A 13981-nucleotide genomic window follows, 5' to 3' on the forward strand; every position below is an offset into this window, starting at 1 on the left:
TACACAAAATATAGTTTTATTGATATATTCACGTTTAATAAATTGTATACATAACATCATCAAATATTATATTATAAACATATACATTTCGTTATACGTTACTAATTCAAACACAAATACAATATGAGATGTTATCCCCATTAATCATACGTGTCATTAAAAAAAAACATGATTTTAACATAGTGTAATAATAGTTTCAGTTGACATACATCGCCGTGTCGAAACACACGTTGCATAAAATCATAAACATCAGAAATATATTTACATTCCCACGAAAGAAACATGTACATTAATAGTCATTTAATTAGGCCTATTTACAAGTGGAATAAAGTTGGAATGCTTCACTGTAGTAGACAATAATTTTGATTGCAATCGGTGTCTTGTACAATATATAAAATTTATATAGGAACAACGATTCCTCCATTTTATTCACAAAGCTATAAATTCACTGATATAATATTTTCTAATAAAAAAAATAATAAATATTATAATATATTAAGCCATATAATAACTAAAGTGTCAATTGCACATAATGATTATAAAATTTCCGAAAATAAAAACAGATATTTAACGCGGTCGCCAGCTGTGCTGCCGATAAACTACGAACTACACGTGGATTGGCACGAAGTTATCCCTGCCATAAAACAACGACGTCACTATATTTTGAAATGAAGAAAACGCCTAGGAATGTGTATGATAACATTTATAAACATATAGAAAGAATAGAATAAGCTGATCACAGAAGTAATATACACGTACAGCAAGTATAATATAAGCCTTACAATATAGACAAATGGTAAGCTCTTGTCCAAGACAAATGAAACGTTACACTGACGGCTCGAGCTAGTAGACATTTAATGCATTAAGGCCTATGTGATTACAATATTATTTATTACTATTACCATAATACCACATTATTTCACATAATCAAACAACATTTATTATTCGTGAATAATGACACTAAGAACATCAATGTGAATTGCAAATGCATTTCCTATAACTTCCATTTATAAATGAATACAATAAAAACTTACTTCGCTTATCTACATAGAAACTATTTCATTGAAAATTATATTTAGAAGAATATCTGTTAATATTTTTTCTAATATATCAATTAAAGTAACAAACATCAATACATGGATTTTGACCTATTTTTTTTTACTTTTTTGTGAAATATATTTCCTTACAAGATTACGTCGCTTTCGGCAATTCCTTATTAATACCGGGTGGTAACAATCTCAATAAATTTTATAATCTCTAAATTTATAAACAATAATTACTCTATATTACAATAATGTCATCAATAAACGTCATGTTCTATTAATAAAACAAATTAATTAATATTTAGCATAAAATGTTACAAGGTACATAGAAGTTAACAAATAATATTAAGAAATATGATTATAATTTGACATATAACATCCACGGCGCGGCGTGCCGCCCTTAATAGACAATAGTTGGCCGAATCCACTATCTTCAAACGTCTCAGTCGGAAGTTTGAATACTTAAATTGTTACTTAAAACTCGGTTACGAAAGCCTTTAAAACAATCCTATAGACAGAAAGCATTTTATTTTAAAAAATCAGTCTCAATCGCATAAGGAGATGATCACAGCACACACACTGGAAACTCGTTGCAAGGCGAGGGGCCAAGTCCCTCTTAACTGAACTTTATTATTAGAGCACCTTCTTTACTAATTTGCTATGCTTAATTATGATAAAATATACGCAACAGACCAATTAAAAACTTTTATAAAAATATCAAGTGTTTGAAAAACATACAGAACTATGAAGACGAATGAAATCCATCGGAAGTGCAATTTCATAAAGCTATAAATAAAAATTCATTTTCATAAAATATACCAAACGCACGATGCTAATATAACGGAATCGAGAACAGACTAGATACAAAAGTTAGAGAAAGTACGAAGATGCAAAGATTGCAACACTTTCTAAGATACAATTTACATTTTTGAAATGGCAACATCACATACATACGTATAAAACACCTATAAGTAGGGGGTGACAGCGCGTTTGGACAACACTCTTTTGAACGTCACGTAAAAATGCTAGGCCATGGAGACGCGATACGCCGCGTCACAATCGATCCGATACAAAACGAACGTGAACAACGATTTGAGCTCGCTTAAAATATTTTAGAGAACATTTATATACGAAAATATTAGAAATTAAGATACACGTTTACACTAAGCGAGACTTCGCACATCGATCCAGAGACGGCTATAAATATATGTAGTTACGCTAATTATGTACATTCAAAGGATTCACATGCAACGGTACGGAAGCGAGGGGACACTCAAAGCGGAACTGGCGGGCGAATCTCGACGACTTTAAATAGATTTTAGACTTTGCGTCGAGTCACAGAGACATATAAAAAGATGGCGACGCGTACCCTCGTCCGTACGGTCGAGACGATCGATTCGGACACCATCGCTACCGGCTAGCCCCTACCTAAATACAATAATTGCACTCCAAAAGCGACGTTCGCCGCGCGACCAAAATAGTGTCAATATGGTTTATAAAAATTGCACCGTACCTTGTTCCCGGATCGAAACCCTCCTCATCGCATCGGCGATCGACTACGGACGAGCGGAGACGTTCCCCGCGTTCGACGAACGACAATAATCTTTGAAAAATTCACATTACAACACCGAACAGGACCCGAGGTTCGAACGCGACGCACAGGTATAGGATCGTACCGACGAGGGCGAGCCCCTGCGGGCGGGGGTCGGGGCGGGCGGGCGGCTAGAAGCGGGCGAGCGCCCGCGGGCGCGCCGCCGCCAGCGCGCGTCACGGGCTCGGCTCCACCAGGCGCTGCACCAGCGCGGCCACGAAGATGGCCAGCAGCAGGAAGGCGGCGGCCAGCAGCAGCGCGGCGTGGCGCGGGGACAGCGCGCGCGCGGGCCGGGCGCGGCGGGGGCGCGGCGCGGGGGGCGGGGCCAGCAGCACGCGGCCCGCGCCCGACCACGCGCCCGCCAGCCCGCCGCGCACCGCGCACACGCGCACCAGGTACTCGGCGCTGTGCTCCAGCTCCTCCAGCTGGAACTGCGTCGCCGCGCCGCAGTACACCTGCGGGACGGACGGTATGAGTGATTAAAATGATAACATCGTCAACTTTAATTTTAGTTTTCGGTCTTGAACATATTACGGTATATTGAAACTTAAATTTTAGTAGAAGAAACTATGAAAATACTTCAAAGAGCTCTTTTGTAGATAAGAAATATATGAAGAGCCTTGAAGCTTTTTCTTTTACTAAACTTTCATAAGATATATTTTTGAGCGTTTTTAAAATCAGTGTTACTTTGTTGTTATACTCTACAAAAAAAGGTCTACAAATCATATTTTTGAGCTTTTTTATAATCAGTGTTAATTTGTTATTCTCTACAAAAAAAGCTCTACAAATCATATTTTTTGAGCTTTTTTATAATCAGTGTTAATTTGTTATTCTCTACAAAAAAGCTCTACAAATCATATTTTTTGAGCTTTTTTATAATCAGTGTTAATTTGTTATTCTCTACAAAAAAGCTCTACAAATCATATTTTTTGAGCTTTTTTATAATCAGTGTTAATTTGTTATTCTCTACAAAAAAGCTCTACAAATCATATTTTTTGAGCTTTTTTATAATCAGTGTTAATTTGTTATTCTCTACAAAAAAGCTCTACAAATCATATTTTTTGAGCTTTTTTATACTCAGTGTTAATTTGTTATTCTCTACAAAAAAGCTCTACAAATCATATTTATTGAGCTTTTTTATAATCAGTGTTAATTTGTTATTCTCTACAAAAAAAGCTCTACAAATCATATTTTTTGAAGTTTTTTATAATCAGTGTTAATTTGTTATTCTCTACAAAAAAAAGCTCGACAAATCATATTTTTTTGAGCTTTTTTATAATCAGTGTTAATTTGTTATTCTCTACAAAAAAGCTCTACAACTCATAATTTTTTGAGCTTTTTTTTAATCAGTTTTAATTTGTTATTCTCTACAAAAAAAGCTCTACAAATCTTTACTAAGTCCACTAATATAAATTTGTGAGTTTTTGTTTATAAGAAAACACGTAGCAATGTTGTAAAACAAAATCGCTGGGCACTCACTTGTTTATAGACGGCATCCTTGGCGCGGGCGCACTGCAGCACGAACTCGGCGTCGTCGAGCGGCTCCCAGTGCACGAGTGCGGCGCGCGGGCCGGCCGGCGCCACGCTGGGCGGGGCCGGCGCGGGGGGCGGAGCCGCCACCGTGCCGCACTGCACCGCCGCCGACCACGCGCCGCGCCCGCCGCGCTCGTCGCTCGCGCGGATGCGGAACCAGTACGTCGTCGCCTCGCGCAGCTTCTTGACCTTGCACGAGCGCGCCGAGCCGCGGTACACGGGCCGGAAGTCGCGCGCGTCGGGCGCCCGCATCTCCACGCAGTACTGCGCGCCCTCCGCGGCGCAGCTCCACTCGAGGCGCAGGTGGTTGTGCGCGGCCTGCGCGCACCGCAGGCGGGGCGGCGCCGGCGGCCGCGGGCGGGTCGCCGCGCGCGCCTCCTCCGACCACTCGCCGAGCCCGAGCTCGTTGCGCGCCGCGACGCGCACGCCGTACGCGGTGTCCGGCTCGAGCCCCTCCACGAGCTGCTCGGGCGTCGGCCCCTCCGTGTCGAACGCCTCCTCGCCGACCTCGACGCGGTAGGAGAGCACCTCGGCGCCGTGCGCGGGCGGCGCGCGCCAGTGCAGGTGCAGCGAGTCGGCGGTCGCCTCGTGGCGCAGGCCGGTCGGCGGGCCGGGCGGGGCGCGCGGCGTGAGCGCGTCGCGGATGGCGGACCACGGGCCGCGCCCGGCGGCGTTGGTGGCGCACACTCTGAAGAAATATGGCGTGAACGGGGTCAATTTTTCGACTACGCAGGTCGTCTCGGCGCCGTGGTAGACGTTGGCGTACGAATCGTCGACGTTGATCCCGCTCATTTCGACGTGGTAGTCGACGATCGGCGCGCCGTTGGAGGCAGGGGGTGTCCACTCGAGACGGGCGCTTCTTGCGCTCTCTATCGTGGCGATGGGCGGTTCGGGCGCATCTGGGGGCGCAGCCCTAGTCGCGAAGCGGAGCGCCGCAGATGGCGGTCCGGCGCCGACCGAGTTGCACGCCGTCACCCACAGTCGATACTGGCAGCCCGGCACCAGCTCCCGCACCGTGCAGTCGCACTGCGGCCCCGTGTGGGCGAGCCGCACTAATCCGTCGTCTCCCGCGAGTTCAACGCGGTATTCTGTGATAGGAGCGCCGCCCGTGCACTCCGGGGGTCGCCAGCTTATCGAAGCGAGTGTGGCCCGCGGTTCGGCGACCAATTCTGGAGCGTTACTCGCCCCGGGCGTAGTCGCTTCCGTTGAAACCGTTTCGGTGACCGACCAGTCGCTCTCTCCCGCCACGTTAACGCAACGCACTCTGGCGCGATACGACGTTCCCGGTGACAGTCTATCACAGTGCGCTTCTCGCTCGGGGCCTTGGTAGGCGCATCTGTAACCCTCCCCGCTGTCCAACTCGAGCGTGTACGATTCTATGCTAGATCCTCCATCGTCACTGGGCGGTTCCCATTTAAGTCTAAAAGCACGGGAGTGCACCTTTCCTTTGATGGTGGGTCGGCCGGGAGCGCCCGGTTTCTCAGGTAGCGTTCGATAGGTCACCTCTATCGACCACGGGCCCTGACCGTCGGTCGTCTCGCAACGCAGACGAAATCGGTAATCGGTGGCTTTGCGGAGACCCTCACAGAGGTAAGTGCAATCTGCGCCGCTGTACACGGGCAGGAAGCCGTGGCCGCGCGCCGCGTCGTCCATCTGAAGCGTGAACTCTTCGTCGGAGCGACGCTCCCAGTTGAGTCGGAGCGAGGTGGAGCTGGCGTCGGAGAGCGCGGGCGGGGCGGGCGCGGGCGGGGGCGAGCCGGCCGTCCACACCACGGTGTCCTCGCTCCACTCGCCGCGCCCGCACTCGTTGACTGCGGCGATGCGGAAGCGGTACCGCGTCTGGGGCCGCAGGTTGTTGACGGTGTGCTGTCGCGTGCGCGGCCGGGTCAGCTCGGCGAAGCCCTCGCCGGAGTCCATTTCGAGTATGTAGTGGGTGATGCGTGCGCCGTTGTCCGCGATGGAGGGCCAGCGCAGCAGGAGCGACGTTCGTTGTCGTTGCGTGACGCGCGCGGGCGGCAGGCGGTCGGGGGGCGCGGGGGGAGCGCGGAACGTGGCCGCTTCGCTCGCTGCTCCTATCAGCTCCCCCGCTCGAATTTGCAGGCATACTGAATATTCGCAGCCTGGCCTTAGATCCCTTACCCTGGAAAAAATCAAAATATACATTGTGTAAGCATAATTGTGAAATGTACATTGTCTAAAATAAGCTTATATAAAACTTATTTTTTATTGAATAAAGTAATACTGCATAAAAACGTGTTTTATTTACATCTACTACATAAATTTAAAAAAGAGTTCAAAACAATAACATGAACTACATAAACACAAAATAAATTTAACTTTTTTTATATTGCTAGAAAATTCATCCAAAATAAATTTTTAAATGTTGTAAAATATTTAAAAGTAATAATTATTACCACTTTCCTAGAATCTATCAACTCTTGTAAATATTATGAAATAGTTACCTGCATGACAATGAGGGTCCACTGTATATAGCTTTGTAGCGTCCCCGATCGCCCAGCAGCAAGTCATATGTCAGTTCCACATTTGGTAATGTGACTCCTTCGGGTATTGGCGAGTTCCATTGCACAAGAGCACTTGTAGGTGTCATGTCACTGACCTGGAACGTAAATATTATACAATTGAGGATTTACAAACTAGGTCATAAAAATGAATTTTCTATTGGAAATAATGTTTACATAAAAATCCTTTTTCAAGTAAGTTTTTGAGTAAAGTATTCAAGATCTTTTTTTTATTTAGATTAAAATGGTTGATTCGCAAAAAGCAGCTATCAATATTAAGTTTAAATAATGTAAAATCTTTAGATTATTATGTTATGACTTAAAAAAGTCACAACACTAACCTGTGGGGTTCTTGTGGCCGACAACAGATCAAGTAATGCTTGAGTGTCGTTTTCATCATCCCCTTGTACCGAAGCGCCCGCCGAGGAGCCCTCCCCTTCAGACCATGTTCCCGATGATGCACCACCACTCCCGCCCCCACGACCATTCAGTTCCTTGCGAGGAGACAGTGACGGTGTGCTCGCCCCAGAGCTTATTTCTAAAAATTTACAATGTATTTGTTTAAATTCATGAGAAAACTTACATTGCTTGCTTTGTTGCTAGACGAAATATTATAATGAAATTAAGCAATAAAATGGAATTTTACTAAAATAAAAACATGATAATAAAATAATGACAGCAGAATTAAGTTTACTTGTAATATCATTATCAAATAAAAAATACTGATTACACACTTTTTTAAATTAGCATAAAAAACCTGAATAAAGACTGAACAGTCAACATTACTGTTTATGAACACAAACACACCTGTCCCATTATTCCTACTATTCTGCTTCCTCTCTAATTTTTGTTTTAATTTTGTGTATTGGCGTTGAGTCCTTTCATCCTTTGGATAAATAGGGGGAGGTGGTGAATGCTGCATGTGGTGTGGTGGCACATGGTGAAAATGTGCCGTGTAGCCTGGCCCGTAGAAGTGTTGGGGAGCGCCTGCACCGTTTGCTGGACCCTGGAATTTTAAATAACAAATGCAATATAGCTCACAACATAAAACATTTATTCACTTTGCTACAACACTGTTATAAAAGAAACCTGTCGTAGTTATAACTGGATTATTATTCACAGATTAGAAAAGTGTTACGAAAGATTAGTTTTATGTTTGTAAACACTACCACGGCATAAACAAACATACGGCTATTAAAATTTTAGATTTTATCCCCATATTTGTAAATGAAAAGCTATATTTTTTGTATTTATTAACCACCGACCTTAGTTTTCTCTTTATCAGCGTTTGTTTCATTAGAATCGCACATTTTTAATAAAAACTACAATAATTTTGCTTCTTGATATCAGTCAAGCTTGTCAAGAATGCGGAGTGAAGTGTGGACGTCAGTGCCACGTAGTGCCAACTTGTACAATATTTACCGATAAGGTTACCAGCCGTAAAACGAAGCCAAAATCAGATAATACAATAATAGTAGAAAATGCAAATACTTAGCCGTTCATTTTATATGGTTGTATTATTTCTATGTATTGACGTTTTGTTCACGATATAATCGATAAACGAAGTGAATGTTTACATAGGTGAAACATATCATATAAGATATTATATTATTTCATAGGTCAAATACATATGAAATAATATAATTGTGATGTGATTTAAAACTCTCTAGAATAAACTGATACCGTGAAAGAGATAAATTAAATAAATCCTTTTCGTAGTTCTTATTTATATTGAGCTGTTTATAACATTCATTGCTTAGATTAATTAAAAGAAATTTTACATAAATGTGGTACTAAATTACCCAATTATTACCAAAACTAGGGAAAACATTTCCGGAAGTATAAAATGGCAATTTGGGGGTTCTATTACAATAATACCAACATTAAAATATAGGTAGCTTAGGCATGGGCAAGGGGCAAGGGCTGTCATCAAAGGGCTAAAAGATTTTTAGAAAATACGAATTTAAACAAATGTATGAAATTTAATATCTTAGAGTTAATTAATAAAGGATATATTCTTTATCTCATTTTCAAAAATACCATTAATTTGCATTAATGACTGGTAAGTAAGGTATGGTAAGTAGGTAATGGTAAATAGAGTAAGGTTCATAAGGTACATTAGATCTGTGCATTAGCTGATAATTAATTAAAATTTCTGGATTACACAAAAAATTATGCAATGTATTTCATAAAACTGGGCATAAAACATTACCTACATCTCGTCACATATTTCTATACCTACAGGTTTAACCAAAATTAATAAAGTAAAAATCTGAACATTGATTTTTATACTCGAGTTTCAATGCGTAAGATTGTAGGTAATAAAAACATAAACTCGTGATAACCATAAAATATTGTGATTTTGAATGAAGGTAAAGAATTTTCCTCGAATTTTTGGAAATTGTTTTTCGTATAAATCTATCCTAGCTTTCATATTCTAAATTTTAGATGTAACCACTGACAATAGCGAAGCCACCGAAGCAATGCCGTAACAGAATCTAATGTACCTAGAATAAAAAAAAGTTAATAGTACTTATAGTTTAAAAATACTAAGTTAATACTACTACTACTAATACTTATAATATACGATTTGCTAGATAAACTTGTGAATTTATTGTATTTTCACCCATCGTTGATAAAAGTGTAGAAAGTTAGAATTAAATCTGTCCGTTTAAACTGGGTCAAAATCGAGTCTCCAGGACCAGGAGTCGGTTAATCAAACATACCTACAGGTGAAGTTAAAGCGTGTTAAAAATACATCAGCGGGAGATAGCAAGATATACTTAATTATGATCTTGTCTAAGGATATGTGAATAGCCCAATAGGTTAATATAGGATAGAGTCTCTGTCCATAACATCAGCAGGGTTGTATTAAGGGACATTCTAATCCCACGGATGGCCAGGTTCTCCGACTTAGAACTTACATATGGGTGTGGTGGCTGATGGTGAGGCGGCGGTTGATGGTGGGCTGGCGGGTGGTGAGGCTGGTGATGGCCGTGGTGAGGGTGCTGCGCGTGGGGGTGGGCCACCAGGTAGTGGCGCATCCCTTCGTCGAGGACAGGCGGCATTAGTTGCGGCATCATGGCTGCTGAGGTCACCACCGGCATGCCACCTGGTAAGTATATTAGGCTTATATAATAACAGAAAAGGATATTGTGAGCAAAATTTGCATTTGCTGGTAGACTAACACCTGGTAGAAAAAAACGTCGTACAGTTGTTAAATATACTAATATAACAGAAGTAAATTAGCTTTGCAATGAAATTGAAACTCTATGTAGAGAGTAAATATATTTAAATATTTTTTCGGAAACTGGAAAATACCTTTTAAATAATAAATAGATAGACTATCGTTTAATCACTTTAACGATTTATTGATTTATTAATGGATTGTAAGAATTAAGTATCTAATCTCAGTTTTGCTTTTGTTTTTTGCATTTACGTAAGCATAACGAGATATCTTATCTTATTCAATTGGTTTTTGTTTACAAAAATTAAAAATACTTTAATTATGTCATATCAAGTGATTTGATTTCAGATTTCATTAAAATTTATACTTCTTACATTATCCAGTTTTAAAGCCGAATAATAATATAACGTGTAATGTAACAATGTAACAAGAGCTTATTGTATGGCAACGGAAGACATGGGACACCAAGCGTGGCATGTCTCAATTTGCCATCGACGCCGTCTGTTCCGCTTCGTAAATTCGCATATTCGAATGATTCGACAATTCGCAGTAAGCGCACTTTATATGTATAATTAATTGTAATTTGCTATTTAATATTTTGTGATAAATTTTATTTCAATTATTTACTGAGATATAAAGATGTGCAATGTAAGCTGTGAGTTCTGTGCATTGCAGAATTTTTTAAAAAATTGCACAACTTGCAGTTAGCATGTAACCAAGGAAACATGCCAGGACGACAGCTATCGTTTCCAGAATAATTTATTGTTATATCAACAATTTTTTTGACATAGTGCTGATCGATTTTCATGCTATGTTACTCATTCTGTGCTCTTAACTTGTTAAGCTTAAAAATATAAACTCTTTATAAGTTATTATTCTATCGCTCACTTTTCATTGTCTAATTAAAAAGTTGCACTCTACATCAAAGTTCTGAAGAAAAATAAATCAACTGAAAAAGTTGGACATTTGCCTTTTGCTCTTGCTATATATTAAGTAGGTGACGTGGCTATGCGTCACCGTCAGGTGGTTCATTCAGCATTACAACTTACTGTAATCAGCGTGCATGGTGCACATGTGCGTATGCTGCGGATGCTGCTGCGGGTGCGGACACATCTCTGGCGGCACATAGTACGGTTCAGGCGGGTAGTACTCGCCGTAGTAGCCGTCGGGAGCGCCGCCCGCACCCCCGCCCCCCTCCGCCACGCCCACGCCCACCATCGCTACCTCTAGCAGCTCATTGCACGCCGCCGCCCGCGACGCATCCGTGGCGCCGGCACACGTGCCACACGTCCGTCAATCTGCAAAGATACAATCAGGGATTATGCATGGGCATTTCATAACCAATTAATGATCTAACAAGGCTATTAATATGTTTATCCACACATAAAACAGTGGTAGGTACTTGTGTGAGTATAGTAGGTTAAGCAGCGGAGCTTGTGGTTGAACGTATTGCCTGTGTTATAACATCTGCTATAGCTGATGACCTAGTGAAGCTCAAGCTCAACAAGTGACCTATGTTTCTGTCTTATCATGCAGAAAAAAGATGATTGCCGCAAATAAGAAGCACAGAAAAACTTGTGATGCCCTTTATATGTCTTGAAGTCGGTTCCGTAAACATAGATAATGGCATAAAGAAGGATTAAGAACATTAATCGGGGTCTAATTACATTAACCGCATAACAAAAATCGACATCCGCGTAAGCGCATCGTGACGGTATTTGCCTTTTAAATGGTTTGCTGTCATGGAGTTTCACGACTTGTACGTCGATGAGCCCACAATCTGTGTCAGTGATTATGGCATCAGTATCTTGACGTCTGTTTATGCTCGATGGAACGGCTTACGTATATTCTATCATGTATTTTACTAGTACATTTAAAATGTTCCTTTACGTTTTTTCATATTCTTATTATTGGATAATAAACTTATTAGAAATTTAATCTAAATCAGTGACATCTTCAAATTCAAAGGCTGACCTTTGCTAAAATGAGTTGAAGTAATTCTAATGGAGAAAAATATGAATTACGAAGGAATTACGAAGTTGACCATCTGCTTGTCCTACTTATTTCAGACAGATATTAAATTCCCTTGAATTTACGATATTCGAGCCGATAATGCAATCGGGGTTTCCCCCAGTAACAAGAAACTAAGTTCTGATAAAGCGTTTCCTTACTCGGTAAACAAACTACGTTTTTTAAGCGCAAACTAGGTATGTACCTATAGTAAACACATTTTTATATTTAACCAACTACAACAAGGAGCGTTATGACTTACGAGTTATGGTTTTCGAGTAAATTATGGTACATACTCGGTTACATAGGCGTGTCGTTTTTATTTTGCCTAGATTTAGACTGTTGCACGCCTCATAAGCGAAGCGTTGAGGTGGGTTCTACTGTCACTTCGCGCAAAACATCTGATTTTTCAAACTTAAAATGTCTTTATGTATCATACATTGCACTTGTAAGATAATACATACACACACATATTAAGAAAAAACACTATTTTTAACGTTCATGATATTTTTGATGTCATTTTTGTTATTTAAACTAGTTAAAAAACAGTTTAAAAAAGTTCTGTCTTGGACGTCCGTGTGTCTGTATGTGCGGATCCTTTTTCTTGTTAACACGATAGCGACCGAAATACTTTACTAATCGAGTCTTTTTTTTTCTCTTACGCTTGAGTATGCTCAGGAATAGAACCCTTTCATTTTTCAGGGTCTGATTCGATGTGGTTTAATTGTTATTAAATAAACAAAAATAATAATTAATAAATATTTATTAAAAAAAAATTATGAGGCGTGCACTTTTGGATTTTCCAAATTATTTAAAGTTTATAATGGATAAATAAAAATTAATAAGAATAAAGTTTTGAACTCCGACTTTGAAGCCATACTACGTCTTCAAAAGCTTTAGAGTTGCGTACTTATGGAAAGAAGTAATTTTCAAAGTTTTGTTTTACAATTTTATGTTAAACTTATTAAACGCAATCGGGTTTCTTTTTTTACAAACTTGCTATATTTCTTTCGCAATGTTTATACCAACCCCTCGCTTCTAAACGAGCTTCAGGTAAATGATGAACATAATTAATTTTTTAGTGTTAATATATATTTACATAACGTACCTATTGAATTAGTAGGTGTGGCGTGTCGAGGAAAAAACCATCAGTCTTCTGTAAAATAGTTATTGATATGCAATTTCTAAGAATAGCTCGATAATTTGTTTACAACGTTGAAGAGACGCTCCCAAGTGGATATCGATCTCAGAAATGGTGTATAATGACTAGCATTAGGTATTTATTTACCTTTGCCTTAACTGACGTTGAAGTAGATTAAAAGTGTTAAGAACAACGAACAAGATTGAATGTATAAAGGTAATCCCAAAGGGATCAAAAGGCGTTTTGAAAGAGCCCAAAAATCACGTAACTACATTGTTCGATGCTCTATTCAAAGTACGTAGAAGTTAGGCATATTGAGACGATCATTCATCGGTTGATTATGTTTAATTGAATAAACGGCGAGGTGGCGATGGTGCGTTCGCGCCGGATTCCGTCCTCTTGTTATGTAAATATCTCTCTGTCCACTTCGTCCGGCAGGGTCATGGACGACGGCAGACGCAAATATAGTCAAAATATTTGTTGGTAGTTAACACGTATAGAATTTAGTATTTACATTTCAAGGTTAATATGTTTATTTTAATGTGCAAGTAAATTTGTCTGGCTGCCGGTCTGTTTGTTCTTTACGAAATGAATGGAATTCCAATAAGAAGACTTTCACTTCAACATAATGACTAAGGAAATGTTTCTAACGGAAAAAGAGGAAGGTTTAAAAACAATCGCGGGCAAAGTCGCGGTCATTAGCAATTATGAAATAATATAGAGAAGAATGCAGCTTCGTATTGTTACTGGCGTATGCAGACGTTAAGAAAACAAAACAAAAACTTTCTATACTTGGTATCCGTATTGATTTCATGCTAGCATAGCCAATTTAGCGGATACGTTTTTATGATAGTCCTATCGGGGTTCGGATAATTGAAACGTGAGTATCGAATACCTAATCTCGCTGCTGACGCACATATCGCCATTTACACAGTTATGACGATTCTCTATTAAGAT

At 40.4% G+C, this 13981-nt stretch overlaps 1 protein-coding gene across 1 annotated transcript in view; it reads right to left on the reverse strand.

Moving 5' to 3' along the window:
• The window catches only part of LOC149490682 (fibronectin type-III domain-containing protein 3A-like), a 67417-nt gene continuing 53436 nt past the window's right edge, over nucleotides 1–13981 (reverse strand). The window contains exons 2-8 of the mRNA XM_089707847.1: nucleotides 10923–11171; nucleotides 9611–9798; nucleotides 7494–7692; nucleotides 7028–7224; nucleotides 6630–6784; nucleotides 4114–6307; nucleotides 1–3089 (exon numbers count right to left, since the gene is read on the reverse strand). Of these exons, the coding sequence (XP_089563973.1) occupies nucleotides 2811–3089; nucleotides 4114–6307; nucleotides 6630–6784; nucleotides 7028–7224; nucleotides 7494–7692; nucleotides 9611–9798; nucleotides 10923–11091 (3381 nt within the window). The 5' untranslated portion in view covers nucleotides 11092–11171 and the 3' untranslated portion in view covers nucleotides 1–2810. The remainder of the gene's footprint in view (nucleotides 3090–4113; nucleotides 6308–6629; nucleotides 6785–7027; nucleotides 7225–7493; nucleotides 7693–9610; nucleotides 9799–10922; nucleotides 11172–13981) is intronic.

This window comes from Colias philodice, chromosome 2 (assembly GCF_061535455.1).
Source record: "Colias philodice isolate Cphi_HAF_F1 chromosome 2, ilColPhil1 Martin Lab GWU primary, whole genome shotgun sequence".
In the NCBI taxonomy this organism is placed as follows: Eukaryota; Metazoa; Arthropoda; class Insecta; order Lepidoptera; family Pieridae; genus Colias; species Colias philodice.